The 14,194-nt window shown below is 39.0% G+C and overlaps 1 protein-coding gene across 1 annotated transcript in view; it reads left to right on the top strand.

Annotated features, from left to right (window-relative positions):
- Positions 1-14,194, top strand: part of VWA3B (von Willebrand factor A domain containing 3B) — a 214,758-nt gene that overhangs the window by 163,147 nt on the left and 37,417 nt on the right. Inside the window, exons 23-24 of the mRNA XM_072614594.1 lie at positions 5,790-5,840; positions 7,395-7,599. Of these exons, the coding sequence (XP_072470695.1) occupies positions 5,790-5,840; positions 7,395-7,599 (256 nt within the window). The remainder of the gene's footprint in view (positions 1-5,789; positions 5,841-7,394; positions 7,600-14,194) is intronic.

Genomic DNA, 14,194 nt, shown 5'->3' with positions numbered 1-14,194 from the left:
TGAATGTAAGCTCTGGGCTCATCCAACTATGAGATGTCTGGATTCCCCTCCCTCTCCTAAAAGTGTTCATTTGGTTTTGAGAATGTCTAAGAATACTGTGAGTTAGTCCTATGCATTCATAGACATGATTTAATTTGCTAAGATGGGCTGCAGATGTTTAATTGGGGGAAGAACATAGAAACTTCATCAAGGGATACCCGTTATCAGCTTACTGAGTTTACAGTTTTTTTTGTCCTGGAATTTTGATTACCTCTCCCTACAGATTTAGGCATGCCCATTGGCAGCTCAGAGAAAAGGTAAAAGTTACTGTGAGTGACTCTTCTCTGCCCCAGATCATCTGATTGACTCAGACTCTTGAGAGGATGAACTCTTGTAGCCAGCCCTTTGTGTTGGCCTATTAAAGGGAGCTGAGAGACTCGTGGCCTTTTTGTTTGTTTGTTTCATTTTTTGCTCCTTTTACTTGTCTTTTGCCTTTTTAACAGAGAGCTCCTCAGAGAGAAGGTGAGGTAGGGGTGCCCCTAACCCAAGAGCTTTTAATTATTTTCATACAGCAGAGGCCTACTTGTGCTGCATGCCCTCAGGGTCTGAGTAGGATTCCTGAATAAAGTCCTGGAGAAACAACCAGTTCCGAAGTCCTCCGAGGGGATGGGACTGGGAATTTCCTAGGCAGGATTTTGCTGGAATGTGATCTTTGAAGTCAAAGAAGGGAAATTTCCTTGTAGGAACTCCAAGTCTGTGGATTTGACCTTCTATTGAAAGACAAAAAAATTTATTGGGCAGTATTCCTATCAAAGAGAAGATTTTCCACATGGCCCCAATACTAGTAGGAGAAGCAACAAGGGATGAAAGCCAGTGGAGGAGCAAGGCACTTGGACTTTGCTCTACTTTTGTAATGAGTTATATGACTGGTGCCTGGAGAGATTGGGGTGGGGGGAAGGGAAGTTACTTATCAGTCCCAAATATATTGTCCTTGCCCTTAGAGGGTCAATTTGGGTTTAATGAGGAACTCACCAGAAGGTTGATGTGTGACCTTCCTAGCAAATCCAAGTATAGATCTCCTCCAAACTACAGTGGTGCTATAACTGGGGGTGGGAGGAGCTTCTAAATTCATCCTAGAGGAAAAAGGGAATTACCAGAAGGTCCAGGAATATCTCCAATGGCTACCTCAAATTCAGTTTCCTTCTGAGGGGAGTACAAATCCAGGGGAGGTCCTGAATTTAGAGGATTTTAGAACCTCACTTAGTAGAAAGTAGGAATCATGACACAGGAAGACTTGTGCTGCTTGTTTATGAATAATTCTAGGCCCTTGATACTTTTCGTATTTGTTTATAGGGTTTTGTACATTATTTGGTGGGGTAAGAGTTGCTTTGCACCCACTATTTCCATTGCCATCTTGAATGCTTGTTGGAAGATGAAGACGCTATTACCTATATTTGTAGAGGTGTATTAACAACACATGTTCTGAGATTTTCCCAGAGCAAATTCTTGGGGGAAGGGGCATAATGATCCTTGGAGGGTGAGATAGGAAAACCCTCCAATATTGGACAATATCAGTCCATGTGAGTACAGAGCTCACTCGATGAACCACAGGTTATGAATAAATAGAATCTTTCTAGAATAAAGCCTGTTATTGTCTAACTTTACTCTAGAATAACATCTACATTATTAATATTAAGAAATAAATTTCCCATTAATTCCTGTGGGAAAGTCTCCATTTCTTTTTGGGAAAGTTTTTTTTTTCCTTTAGTGTAAATGTGGATGTCTCCTTCTTTTTTTAGGTATGTAGAAAATACTAAAAATATATTTTGAAATACATGTTTTATTATAGGATAATGTTTTTGGTTAGTTGTTCAAAAGTCAGACAAAAGCAATCCTGAGCCTCCAAACATTGTTTTGTTCTAACCTTCAAGGTATTGCTACTAATATTCATGTTTTTATTGTTTTTAATTTCTACTTTTATGGTTTCTTTTGCTTTTATTTATACTTTTATTATTTTTAATCATACCTATAAATAAAATAGGGTAATCCAAAGACCCTTAACAGTAACCAAAGCCATGTTAGAAATCAATTATTCCGTTCATCAAATGACCTATATCCTTTGTATACCTAATATTTGCAAGGCATTCTGGGGACAGAGAATTCTCCCTCATAAACTTTATATTCTAGTAGGGGAAATAAGATATAGCATAAAAAAAAATAAAATGTGAACAGGAAACAAGAGAGGTGCTAAGTGCTAAGGAAGTTCCAAGAGAGGGATTGCTTTAGTATTTTCAGAGCCTGCATAAAAAAAATTATTTAGATAATTTGTACAAAAAGTCTTTCACTTAAAATATCCTCAGGAGAAAAGATCTTGCCTCATTGAAATTTTATCTCTTCCCTAGTGACTAACACAGTGTAGGGATTCCAGAAATGTTTATCGAATTGAATTGAATGAATGACTTTACCCTGCGGATTTCATCAGAGCCTTTATGGATGTCAGTGTAGGGTTAATTCTTGGGCTATCTTTGAGTCTAGGTGAGAAATCTTAAGTTTTGACTTCATAAAACTAAGATTTGTTGTTAAAGCATGAAAGTGTTTTGTTGTTTTGTTTGATTTTTTTTAGAGCGTTGTGGTTGCAATCCATGCTCCTGGTAATTGAATTTGCAGGAATTGTAGCTCAGTCTTCTGAACGATGATTAGGCACAAATTGGTTTTACTGAATCAGGAAAGAGGGTAATTTGGGGCACAAGTAAGTTTGAGGAGTAGAGGAAGTTACACCATTAATGTTGGTGGTGGCAAGTCCTCATTCAAATGTCACTTTTATGAAGTTGGAAGCAAGAATAGCTGGCGATGGCAATATTGCAGAACCGTAAAACTTGAGAATGCCTTATGGTTCACTCAGTCCAGCTCCATCGTTTTATGATTACACAGTTAGCTCATAGAATGTTAGAGCTGGAAGTGGCCTTGGATGCCATCTCTTATGGCTATGGTGTAGTAGAAACAGGGCAGCTAGGTGGCAGAGTAGATGGAATGCTTACCTTTGTGAGTTCAAATCCAGCCTCAGACACTTACTAGCTGTGTGATCAGTCACCTAACCCTGTTTGCCTCAGTTTTCTCATCTGTAAAATGAGCTGGAAGAGGAAATGACAAATTACTCTGGCATTTTTGCCAAGAAAAACACAAATGTGGTCACAGGGAGTTGGACACAACTGAGTGACAACTATAGTGAAAATAGTGTCTGATTTGTATTCAGGGGCCCTGGGTTTGAGTTTCTGCAGCCCTCTCTTCTGCCCCTCTCCATCCTCCTGGGAGGGAGCTACATCTGGAAAGGAGTGGTTCTTATGTGATACCCACTCCCCATATTTCCTCAGGGATACTCGATGACCTCTGTCCCATCATTGGGGAAAAGCCTCCCTTCTTCTGTCTTGTGTTTTTTTTTTTTTAATTTCCCTATCAATAAAGCACTTTACAATTTCTGAAGGAACAATTGAAACAAAACTGAGACAGACAGAGGCCAACTTTCTGGCTCTAAAACCAATGAATCTCCTCAGTTTACAGATGAAGAAAATGGAGCCCGAAGAGATGAAGTCATTTCGCCAAAAACACAGTAACTGACTGATGACCTACGCTCCAATCCAAATCTTTTGACTTCTACTCCGGTGTTCCTTTGATTCTCCTATCTCTTCATAGTTAATAAGAACCAGGACCAGAATCTACCTCCTGTGGATACAAAATCAGTTAGTTCTCTCCCCATTACATCACACAGTTTTACATGTCCTTGAACTACAGCTGTGAAAAAAACTAAGAAAACACTTAGGTCAGTAAAATGTGATCTTGGGAAGACATTTCCAAATGACCAATAGGATCATGTTTAAGGATGCACAATAGAGTAAGTTAAAAGTCTTCTGCATACTTTTCTTTTTTTAATATTCTGAAGATGTTCATTCTTATTTCTCACAGTAGATGAAAGTTAAGGGGATTTCTGTAGATTAACGTCTTACATGAATTCTAATACATACACTGATGGTGGACCTGTTTGAGGAGTTGTTCTTTCATCATTTTTCAGTCATATCCAACTTTTTGTAATCCCCTTTGGGGCTTTCTTGGCAAATATATTGTAGTGGTTTTCCATTTCCTTCTCCAGCTCATTTTATAGATGAGGAAACTGAGACAAACAGGGTAAAGGTTAATATCTCCTGATATCTCCTAAATATGTGACATTTTCTAAAATGGTGGGCCCAGAGAAAGGATGTTCTGGACTGGAAGTCAAGAGACCTAGATTTTCCCTTCAGCTCTGTTACTAACTAGACCTTGGATAACATCTTGTCTCTAGGTCTCAGTTTCCCCAGAGATAAAAGAAAGAAATTGGGCTAGAAAATCTCTAAAATACAGTCAACACTAACATTTTATGATTCAATGATTTAATTTTGTCTCCACCATACTTCCCCTTTTTTGTTCTTCCATATCAGGTAGAAGGACAAGTCTAGCAAGGGAGGCTAGGGCAAAAAAAGCCCCAAACCCTATCAAGCCTCATTCTTCATAGAAGTCCTTCTCTATTAACCTCCTCATGGTATGGAGGTTCTATTACTCTGAGAAGGCTCTGTTGGCAGAATGTAAGCCTTGTTGTGTTCTACCTAACAAGCAAGCCTTAGAATATGGGCCCAGTGACAGGCAATATCTCTGTTTTCTGAAGACCCATCTATGGAAGCTCAGAGACACTCATCACCAGCTTCATAGGATCATAGACTGAGAGCCAACAGAGACCTCCAACATCATCTGGTTCAGCCCCTTCATTTTGCAGATGAGGAAACCTGGGAAGAAGAAATAATTGGACGAAAGTCACACAGGTAGCAAGAGACAAAAGCAGGCTCCAGAACGCTGAAATTTGTGGCTCCCAAAGATCATCTTGTACTTGTACTTGTACTTTTGTACAAAAGTATCGTGCCCTTAGAGAGAATAGTATAAGATCTTAGAGCTACAGAGGGAAAAATATCCATCTAGTTCAACCCATTTGTTGAAAACATAAGGAGATTAAGGCCCAGGGAAAGTAAATAATTTGCTCAAGATCATATAAGTAGTAAATGTCAGAGATGACATTCAGACTGAGGTCCTCTCATAGAGCCAGGACTTCTATAGCTCTGATGAAATCAGATCCTCAGTGGGTTGACGTGAGCCTCATCAGGCATTTTCCTATTCAGATGTGACCAGGAGCTCTCTTCTTGAAGAGTTTACCAACTGAGGTTTTACATAATTGAATTTAGTGCTGAGGCTTCCTCTCAACTTTGTCGAGAAACCAAAAGAGATTTCTACTGATCCATTCATAGCTCTGCACCAAACCTGCTCCTGGATGGAAGATACTCTTATCCTGGGTAATTTCACACTTCAGTGATGGAGGGGACATGCTAGTCAACCGCTGTGCTCATAGTCCTGAGCCCTCTCCAAAAGGGTGTGTTTGACAGCTTCATTTTTGTTGTGTTGGACTCTTGATGATCTCATCTGGCGTTTTCTTGATGTGGTCCTGGAGTGGTTTGCCATTTCCTTCTCCGGCTCATTTTACAGATGAGAAAACTGAGGCAAACAGGGGAAGTGACTTGTTCAGGTTCACACAGCTGGTAAGTGTCTGAGGCTGGATTTGAATTCAGGAAGAGGAATCTTCCTGACTCCAGGCCCAGTGCTCTATCCTCTCTACCACCTTGCTGCCCATTTTGCCTTTGTAGGTAACTTATCTATGTAGCCCTATGATCATCATCTTATACCCTAAATGCAACACAAAGCTGCATAAATTGTTGCTGGTTTTGTTTTGAAAACAGGCGCTTAAATCTGCTCATTTGGAAAGCTTTTTCTCCAGAAGAAAGAGAAAAGTAAGTTGTTGTATCATCTAATCACTTTCTAAGGCTATGATCAAAAGGCATTCTGTGGCATTATTCTGGCCCTTAGCTTTACTTATTCAACCAACAATAAATAGCAATAAATAAATAAAGCATGACATTTAACCCTGAATTTGTGTGTGCATTAAAAATCCATTGGGTTCTGAGTTGATTGTGAATTATTAGACTTTGAATTCTACTTTTTGAAAGGTATATAAATTCAGGTCTGAGGAATTACATTGGGCAAAGGGGATGTAAACAATTCAGTCTAAACTGACATAAGACACAGGTGTTCCACCTCCTGAGTCTTCTGATATGGAGGAGAACACAACTGATAAGGGAAGTTCTCTCCCCATCCTCCTCCAGCCTTCTTTACAAAAGAAAGCAGGTTTTCAGGTAGCGTTTTACACCTTTATTCTGATATAGAGCATTGGAGGATTGGGAGGATGCCTGTTAAAATGAGATCACTGATATGACTCTGAATCAGTCAGGAGTCATATAACTATCTTACATTTGGAATAAGAATTTTCTGGAATATAGATTTTAATATATCCCTCCATTCCTCACAACTGTACTTGAATTTCCACAGTGTTGCTTGGGTTAATTCAAAATATGAAAGGCTTGTTTTATATCTCACTGTAGAGATAATAACACCTCCATCCTTCCTTTCTCCTTCCAACCTCCCCTTTCTTTTTCTCTTCTTTCCTCCTTCTTCTCGCCATTCTTCCTTTTCCCCCTCTTATTTCTTCTACAATGTATTCACCTGTACATACAGCACACCCTAACTTCTGACTTTCTGAAATGATTAAAAAAAAACTGGGGAGAGAGAGAGAACACATTTATTAAGCATTTATGATGTGCCAGGTACTATACTAAAGACAGGTAAGATACAAATACAAATATGACAGTTGCTGTCCTTCAGGACCTTATACTCTAATGGGGGAAGACACTACACAAAGAGAAGCTGGAAATTGGGAGGGAAGGGGGAATAGTTCTTTCACCATTCGATACACCAGCTAGACAAGCAGCCCCATAAACTAACAGTTTTCTCTTGGAAAGTTTAGTTTCTACTCTTTGCTGACCCTAACATAGAAATGCAAAGAACAGATGGCACACATGGGCTGCCAGAGGAAAGAGAACGACTGCTTGGAATAAATCAGAAAAGAGCCTCTGTCTTTTTTGAAATGCACCTACTGAATTTCTCTCCTTGTCACCCGGGGGCTTGAGGGTATGAAGGTTCCCAGAGCCCCTTGCTCTATATTTTTTAATTTTGAGCTTCCAGAGAAGGACATGGGCTGAATATGTGTTCTAGCTTTGTTGGGGAGGACAATTAGTTTATCAACATTCCTTCTATAAAGAGTCCTGAGTAGATAAATGAAAATTGAGGAGTGATTGTAACTGCCAGCTAGCGTGTGTTAAGTACTTCAGTAGAGGATTTTTATGGAGAAGCTTACTAAGATGCATCCAATTAATCATTTATTAGGGGCCTATGTTGCTAGACAGTAGATTATCTCTGTGTGTTTCTTAGGTTATTTTTTTTCCACTTAGGCTGAAAATACAGGAGCCAGTTCAATACCTGGAAAATAAAGAGGCAATACGAGAGGCCTTACAAGAGGCAAACTGGCCCATTTCTTTGGAAGATGTGTTATTATTGGAAAATGAGATCCAGGTTGGGAATACCTACATCCAGCAGACTAAGGAAATCCAAGAATCGACCAAGAAGGAAAGTGGTCGAGAGGACCAGTTATCTGAGGTGATGCTTGCCTAGAGTCAAAACTTTCCTTTATAGCCCTCCTCCTTCCATGCCTTCAGAGCCATTTCCCCTTGTTTGTATGAGAGCATGAGATATGATCTCTGCTTTAACAAAAATGAGGCTAGGTCTGGTCTGGGGAAGAGACTCCCTACACTTGCAATGCCTAGAAAGTAAAGTTGTAGCACTGACATTCTCTAATGTGAAAAAATTAGTCAAATTGTCTTTGCTCATTATCAATTCCCAAGTATATTTAGATCATTATACCTTTGTTTTTATAATATCACTTGGTTTTCATGGAGGTTCATAGTCATCAGTCTTTTGGGGTTTGGTTGCCTTTTCTTACAGCCCTGATTCAGGGCTGTGGTTGGACAGTTATGATTACTCTTCCAAGGCATATTAAAGCTATCCATTGTTAGCAGAATTTTCATCTGTTCCTTCTGAGCAGATGACCTTGACATTGGGGAAAATCTCTTTTGCAACATCTTTGAGATTTTTTAAGCCCCCCAAAACCTTTTGGTTTCCCAGAAATCCTTCTCCTGAGTTCCCCAAAAAGGTGCATAACATAGTAGGTAAGGCATTTCTTTTTTTTTTTTTTAAGGTGCCACAGTGATTTAATGACAGGAATAAAAAAGTATATTGGAATTTCAACTGCTCCCTTAAAATGTCCTTCCCTTTGTCTGCCAAGAAAAATCTCCCCTTCCCACTACACCCTTACACTGCAGTGTTGATTTATAAATAATAACCATTCACATTCATGGAGAATTTTAAGATTTGCAAACATTATTTCATCTTACCCAAATAAACCTAAAAGGTAACTGCTTTATTATCCTCATTTTACAACCAACGAAACTAAGTTAATGAATTGTTAAATGCCTTGCCCAGAATCACATAGCTAGTAAGTGTCCGAGATAGGATTCGAACTCAGATCTTTCTGACTACATCCCTCCACTTACTTTTCTTCACTTTCAGACTTAGTTTTGCCCTAGATGCTGAATCTGAGACTCAATTCATCAAAGTCCCATCCAGACTTGACTTCAGCAGATCATTCCTAATTAATTCTGCCTGAAGTGGTCTTGGGGACAGATCTTTACAATATCCTACAGAATTCTAAATTATTTTCAAAGGCTTTCCTTAATGTTGCACTAGGAAAAAAATTAAAAACATAAATTAAAAATTCTAATTAAAAATTATCATGGTTAACTTTCTCTGGAGTTAGGTGCTTCATTTGCTGCTCATGAGTTACTACTTTTAGTTTCGTGCTATTGTGTGGGGACAGGCAAGAGGGTATGACGTATGTGTGTGGGGGCTCTGAATGCTGTTTCTCAATGTTTTATCTTCAGGTCTAGAAGGAGGAAATTTCCTCACAGACCACCTTCTACATCTAGTTAATATTCTGATGAAACCCAAAGAGGTGCTTAACATTTTCTTTCAAAATATTTTCTGAATTGGTTTCATAGCAGAGGATTTCAGAACCTGCAAACATCTGTGTGTCCCTCTCTGCCCCGCCATACAAATGGAAAGTATTGTTTGGGGGGAGAGAGGAGGGAGTAGGAAGGGAGAATCATTCTTCTGTGGGTGAGAAAAAAAGATGGTGTAAAATCCACACAGACAGTTGGGCAATTGCCCAGAGCTATAGAGAGACCACAGAGACAGAGAGCTACTTTGAGGTGAGTGCAGCAGCTGCAGACAAACCCAGATAAGAAACATGATGCCTTCATGTGCAGCTGTCCGTGGACATTCAATTTTACTGTCTTGTAGCTTACAAGGAATCTGGTCACTGAGACTTTTATGAGTTGTTAATGAAGTGTTCCACTCAGCAAAACTTCTCTATTATTTTCCTTTTCTTTCAAGGAAAAGCCTTTAAAAAATTCCCATGTAGGTAAATGGTTTTAGAGTAAGTGGTAGGATAAATATTCAGTGTAAGTGTTTTAAAAGTTGGGAGCAATAGGAAATAGTTACTTTTGTCTGTTTTTCATGATTTAAATTTGTGACTTTGAAAAGGAATAAGGAAAAGAAATCAGGAAACCTAGCTACTTGAAGGAAGTTTCATTGGTCTATATAAGGTGCTTTGTGGGATGTTAGAGAATGGACGCTGAACTGGGAGTCAGGGAAGATGGATTCTGGTCTTGATTTCACCATTTGCTAGCTATGTGATTGGGCAAGTTAATCCATCTCTCTGAACCTTGTTTTCCTCATCTGTGAAAAGGAGTTTTTGCTGTTCAATCGTTTCCAACTCTTCATGATCGACCCCATTTTGGGATTTTCCTGTCAAAGATAGTGGAGTGGTTTGCCATTTCCTTCTCCAACTCATTTTACAGATGAGGAAACTGAGGCAAGGAGGGTTAAGTGACTTGTCCAGGGTAACATAGCTAGTGGGTGTCTGAGGCTGAATTTGAACTCAGGAAGATGTGCTCTATCCATTATGCCACCTGGCTGCCCCAAAATGGGGTTAGCCTTGTTGATTTCTAAGATTTCTTCAGACTCTTATGTATTGTAATTCCTACTTGCTACTTACCACAAATGCTGTACTAATAGTTATATGAACCATATTCTGTTTGTGAAGTGACTATCTTGAAATAATAGTTAGCTTTAAGCTATGGTGCTTTCAGTTTGGGGAAGCACTTTACTTATATGTCATCTGATTCTTACAACAACCCTGAGAGGCAGGTGACGTTATCCCCATTCTACAGATGAGGAAACTGAAACAAACAGAGGTTAAGTGACTTGCTCAAGAAGTTTCTGAGGAAGAATCAGAACCATTGCTCTGTGTACTGCATTGCCTAGCTGGAGGGGTAGCATGGCTCAGCATACTGCAGGGCCTGCCTTAGAGAAGACCTGCTTTTTAGACCTACTGCTGACACAGACTGGCTGTGTGATGTAAGTGGCATGCCACTTAATTTCTCGGTGCTCTAATCAGCTCGCACAGACTTTAAGTTTCAGAGCTGATGCTGAGTTGCATTTATAGAGGGAGTTGTTCGACTGGAGTTCCCTACACACAAGAAATCATAGATCTTATGTCTCCTCTCCCCAAATCTTGAAATGTTGTTAGCATGTGTTAACATTTATGTAGAGGAAATTAATTCAAGTCACAAACTAAACTTGAATAAATCCTCATGGTGAATTTTTGCTATGAAACATAAAGTTGATAATAACTTTAAAAATAATATTTAACATTTGCCTTTTTTGGTCTTCCTTTTTATTTTTTCACAAAGACTGATGAGCTTGCTAAGATCTATTTCATCTTCTTGGAATAGGGCAACAGAAGGACCCTGACCTCTTTTTGCAAATGAGGATTTTTCCTAATGGATTAAGGCTTATCAGTTGGTCAGTGTCTAGAGACTTGTGTAAGCTGCCAGACCCCATTCATCACCTCACAATGCCTTGTTCTTGTGACATTTGGGGAAAGGGCAGGATTGGGGTTTTGGCTTTTTTTTTTATAATTTGCTCCCATCTGTTGGAGCAACGTGTGACAGTGAAAATCTGAGCTGGTGGATATAATGTCAAGATAATAAAACGTATCTTTGGATCCTGAAAGACTGATTGATTCCTTAAGCTTAAAAATGAAATGACTGGCCTTTAAGAGAATAGATATAGTATCTATTGCCCATTATTTGTCATTTCCTTATATGCACACACATCATACATATATACGCCTATATAATATACACACATTTACATAGATGTATATATATACATATATATATATTTATCAGTTTCCTTTTCTGCTAATAAAAAGGTGAAGCAGCAGGCTTTCCAAAAGACCCCTCTGATTTGCTCATTACATTTTCAATCTGGGAATGCTAAATTGGTATTTTCACTTTTTCAATGATTAACTCTCATGCATGACATCAGGAATACTACAGTTCCGCAGCAGGGGAGATGTTTTCATGTTTCACTGGTTCATCGGTATAATTTCTCCTGCTCATCCCGAGGGGGCCAATCAGAGAGGAGAGTGGTGTGATTAACGAGGCACAATCACTTATCCCAAGCTCGCCTGCTTTGGGAACTTAATCAGCTAGGCACCAAAGCCAGTAATTGCTAATCTTCGGTGGCAAAGCTTTCCAAGTGGAGGGTTAAAAGTCACATACAGCCATGGGCCTTGAGTCTTCCTGCAACTGAAGGAAGGCTGGCAACCTTCAGCCTACAGTGTTCCCATCACCTTCTTGAATTCTTACTTAAGGCTTTTGGCGTGAAAGTAGTACAGATACATCTAACTAGCAGACATCCAAGAAAAGGTGACCTGCTCACAAATAATGTCTGTAAGTAAAATAAAATTGTATAGGAGATTTGGGGGCCTATCTGCCTCCTACGCCAAAGCATTTAATGGTTTTGGAGAAGAAAAATGGTGCTCCGCCAAACCAATTGACTTAAAACCCTTCCATTTTTAAAGCACAGCTAAGTACTCAACAGCTATTGAAAATTCAAGGAACAATCATCAGGCTGAAGGTCTCTGTAACAGCATTAGCTTTCCAGTCAAGCCAGGATCTAGTACTTCTAGCTTCCTTTTCAGCATGGGCATTGTTCTTAGCACCTTAGACACCACTGGACCCTCTAGTGGATGACTCAAACAGGCGGGCCTGAGAGTCTCTTGGCACCCCTAAATATATCTTTTACAAATGGTTTGGCTGGTGCTTGAAATGAGACACATAATAAGAGTCTCTTGCCTTTGGCTTACAGGTTTGTCTTTGGTTAAATAATAATAATAATATTAGCTTTCATTTATGTAGCATTTTAAGGTTCCCAAAGTACTTCACAAATATCATCTTGTCTGATTCTTACAATAACCTTAGGAGGTAGATGGCTACTGTTATCTTCATTTTACAGTTAAAGAAGCTTAGGTAGACAAAAGTTAGGTGGTTCCCCTAGGGTTACACAGCTCGTACAAGTATCTAAGGATGGATTTGAACTCACAAAGATTCTGAGGATGGATTTGAACTCACAAAGATTCTGAGGATGGATTTGAACTCACAAAGATTCTAAGCCCAGAGCCCTATCTACTGTGCCACCTAGTTTCCCTTGTATCAGTGTGAACTATTCTAATTTAGAGGTCACTGAACTCTTAAATTAATTAAGGTTAAAGAGAGGAAGTGGATATATGTTTGTGTGTGTATACACACACATATATATGTATTTACATATACATACACACACATACATGTACCTATGCACACATACCCATAACTATATACATACATGTGTATATATGTATACATATTTTTATAGACTTACATATATATATTTACATTTATATGAGAGCCTGCCTGGAGTCAGCAACAGCTCGCTTCCAGTCCTACTTCTCACACACACACACTGTCAGTGTGAATTATGTTGTAGAACTATCATAAGGATACTTGTGATTTTCCCAAGTGGGAAACACACATCGCTTTTTTAAATGGGAAAATGATCAAACACTCAGTACTCATCAGAGTGATTTGTGTACATGTGGTTATTTTCTTCTTCCTGTCAATATCCTTCCCACGGTAAGCCCCAGGATATAACCTAAGAATTAAATAATGAAGTGAAAGGTAAATGGTACAATTTAGAGCTTTGCTGTACTCCTGGAAATTGAATTGGAGAGGGAAGCAAATTGGATTTTGCAGAGCAAGTTACCTCAATGAAAATCGTGTGGCTAGCCATGCAACCAATATTTTTGCCCATCTGACTTCATTCATGAGTGACGCTGGTCTCCAGATCTTCTTGTTTGCCAGAGCCCAGAGTTATATTTTGGCATTTAATACAATCATCTGTGCCTCTCAGTTTCCTACTCCCATTCTCCTCCTTCTCCTTGCCTTAATGGCTTTGTAAGCAATTTAAACCAGAATTGCACCTACCTCATGGGGTTGTTAAGATCAGAGACAATATCATGTAAAGCACTTTGCAAACCTTAAAATGCTACAGAAATGTTAGCTGTTATTATATTTAACCAAAGGCAAACTCTTAAAACCATGGCATGGAGCTTTAATTGTATCTCATTTTACCCAAGGCTTGTTTTTACTTTTCAAGTCCTTGTTCGCTTTGTGTTTGGTTTGGTTTGGTTTGTTTTTCATGGGGAGGGAGAAGAGATTAACTGAATATTTTGGACATGTTTTATTAAAAGGTTAATATCCAGCATAACTAATATGGAAATAAGTTTTGCATGGCTGCACATGTATAATCTACATCAAATTGCTTGATGTTTCAGGGATTGGGGAGGGAAGGACAGAATTCAGAACTCAAAAATTAAAAAAAAAAATTAATGTTACAAATTGTTTTACATGTAATTGGGAAAAACCAAAATGTGACATCCCCCCTAAGGGTAATATCCAACAGAACATTAATATGAACTATCTACATGATTTCAATGTTGTTGTTGTGGAGACATTTCAATTAAGTCTGATTCTTTGTGCCTCCATTGGAGTTTTCTTGGTAAAGATACTGCAGTGGTTTGTAATTTCTCCAACTATTTTTACAGATGAGGAAATTGAGGCAAACAGGGTTGAGTGACTTGCCCACAGTGACCCAGCTAATGTCTGAGGCTGGATTTGAACTCAGGAAGAAGAGTCTTCTTGATTCCAAGCTCAGTGCTCTATCGACTATGCCACCTGACTGCCCTTGG

The sequence above is a fragment of the Notamacropus eugenii genome, chromosome 5, assembly GCF_028372415.1.
Source record: "Notamacropus eugenii isolate mMacEug1 chromosome 5, mMacEug1.pri_v2, whole genome shotgun sequence".
Lineage (NCBI taxonomy): Eukaryota > Metazoa > Chordata > Mammalia > Diprotodontia > Macropodidae > Notamacropus > Notamacropus eugenii.
The sequence above is the reverse complement of the archived record's forward strand: the minus strand, read 5'-3'. Positions and strand labels throughout refer to the sequence as shown.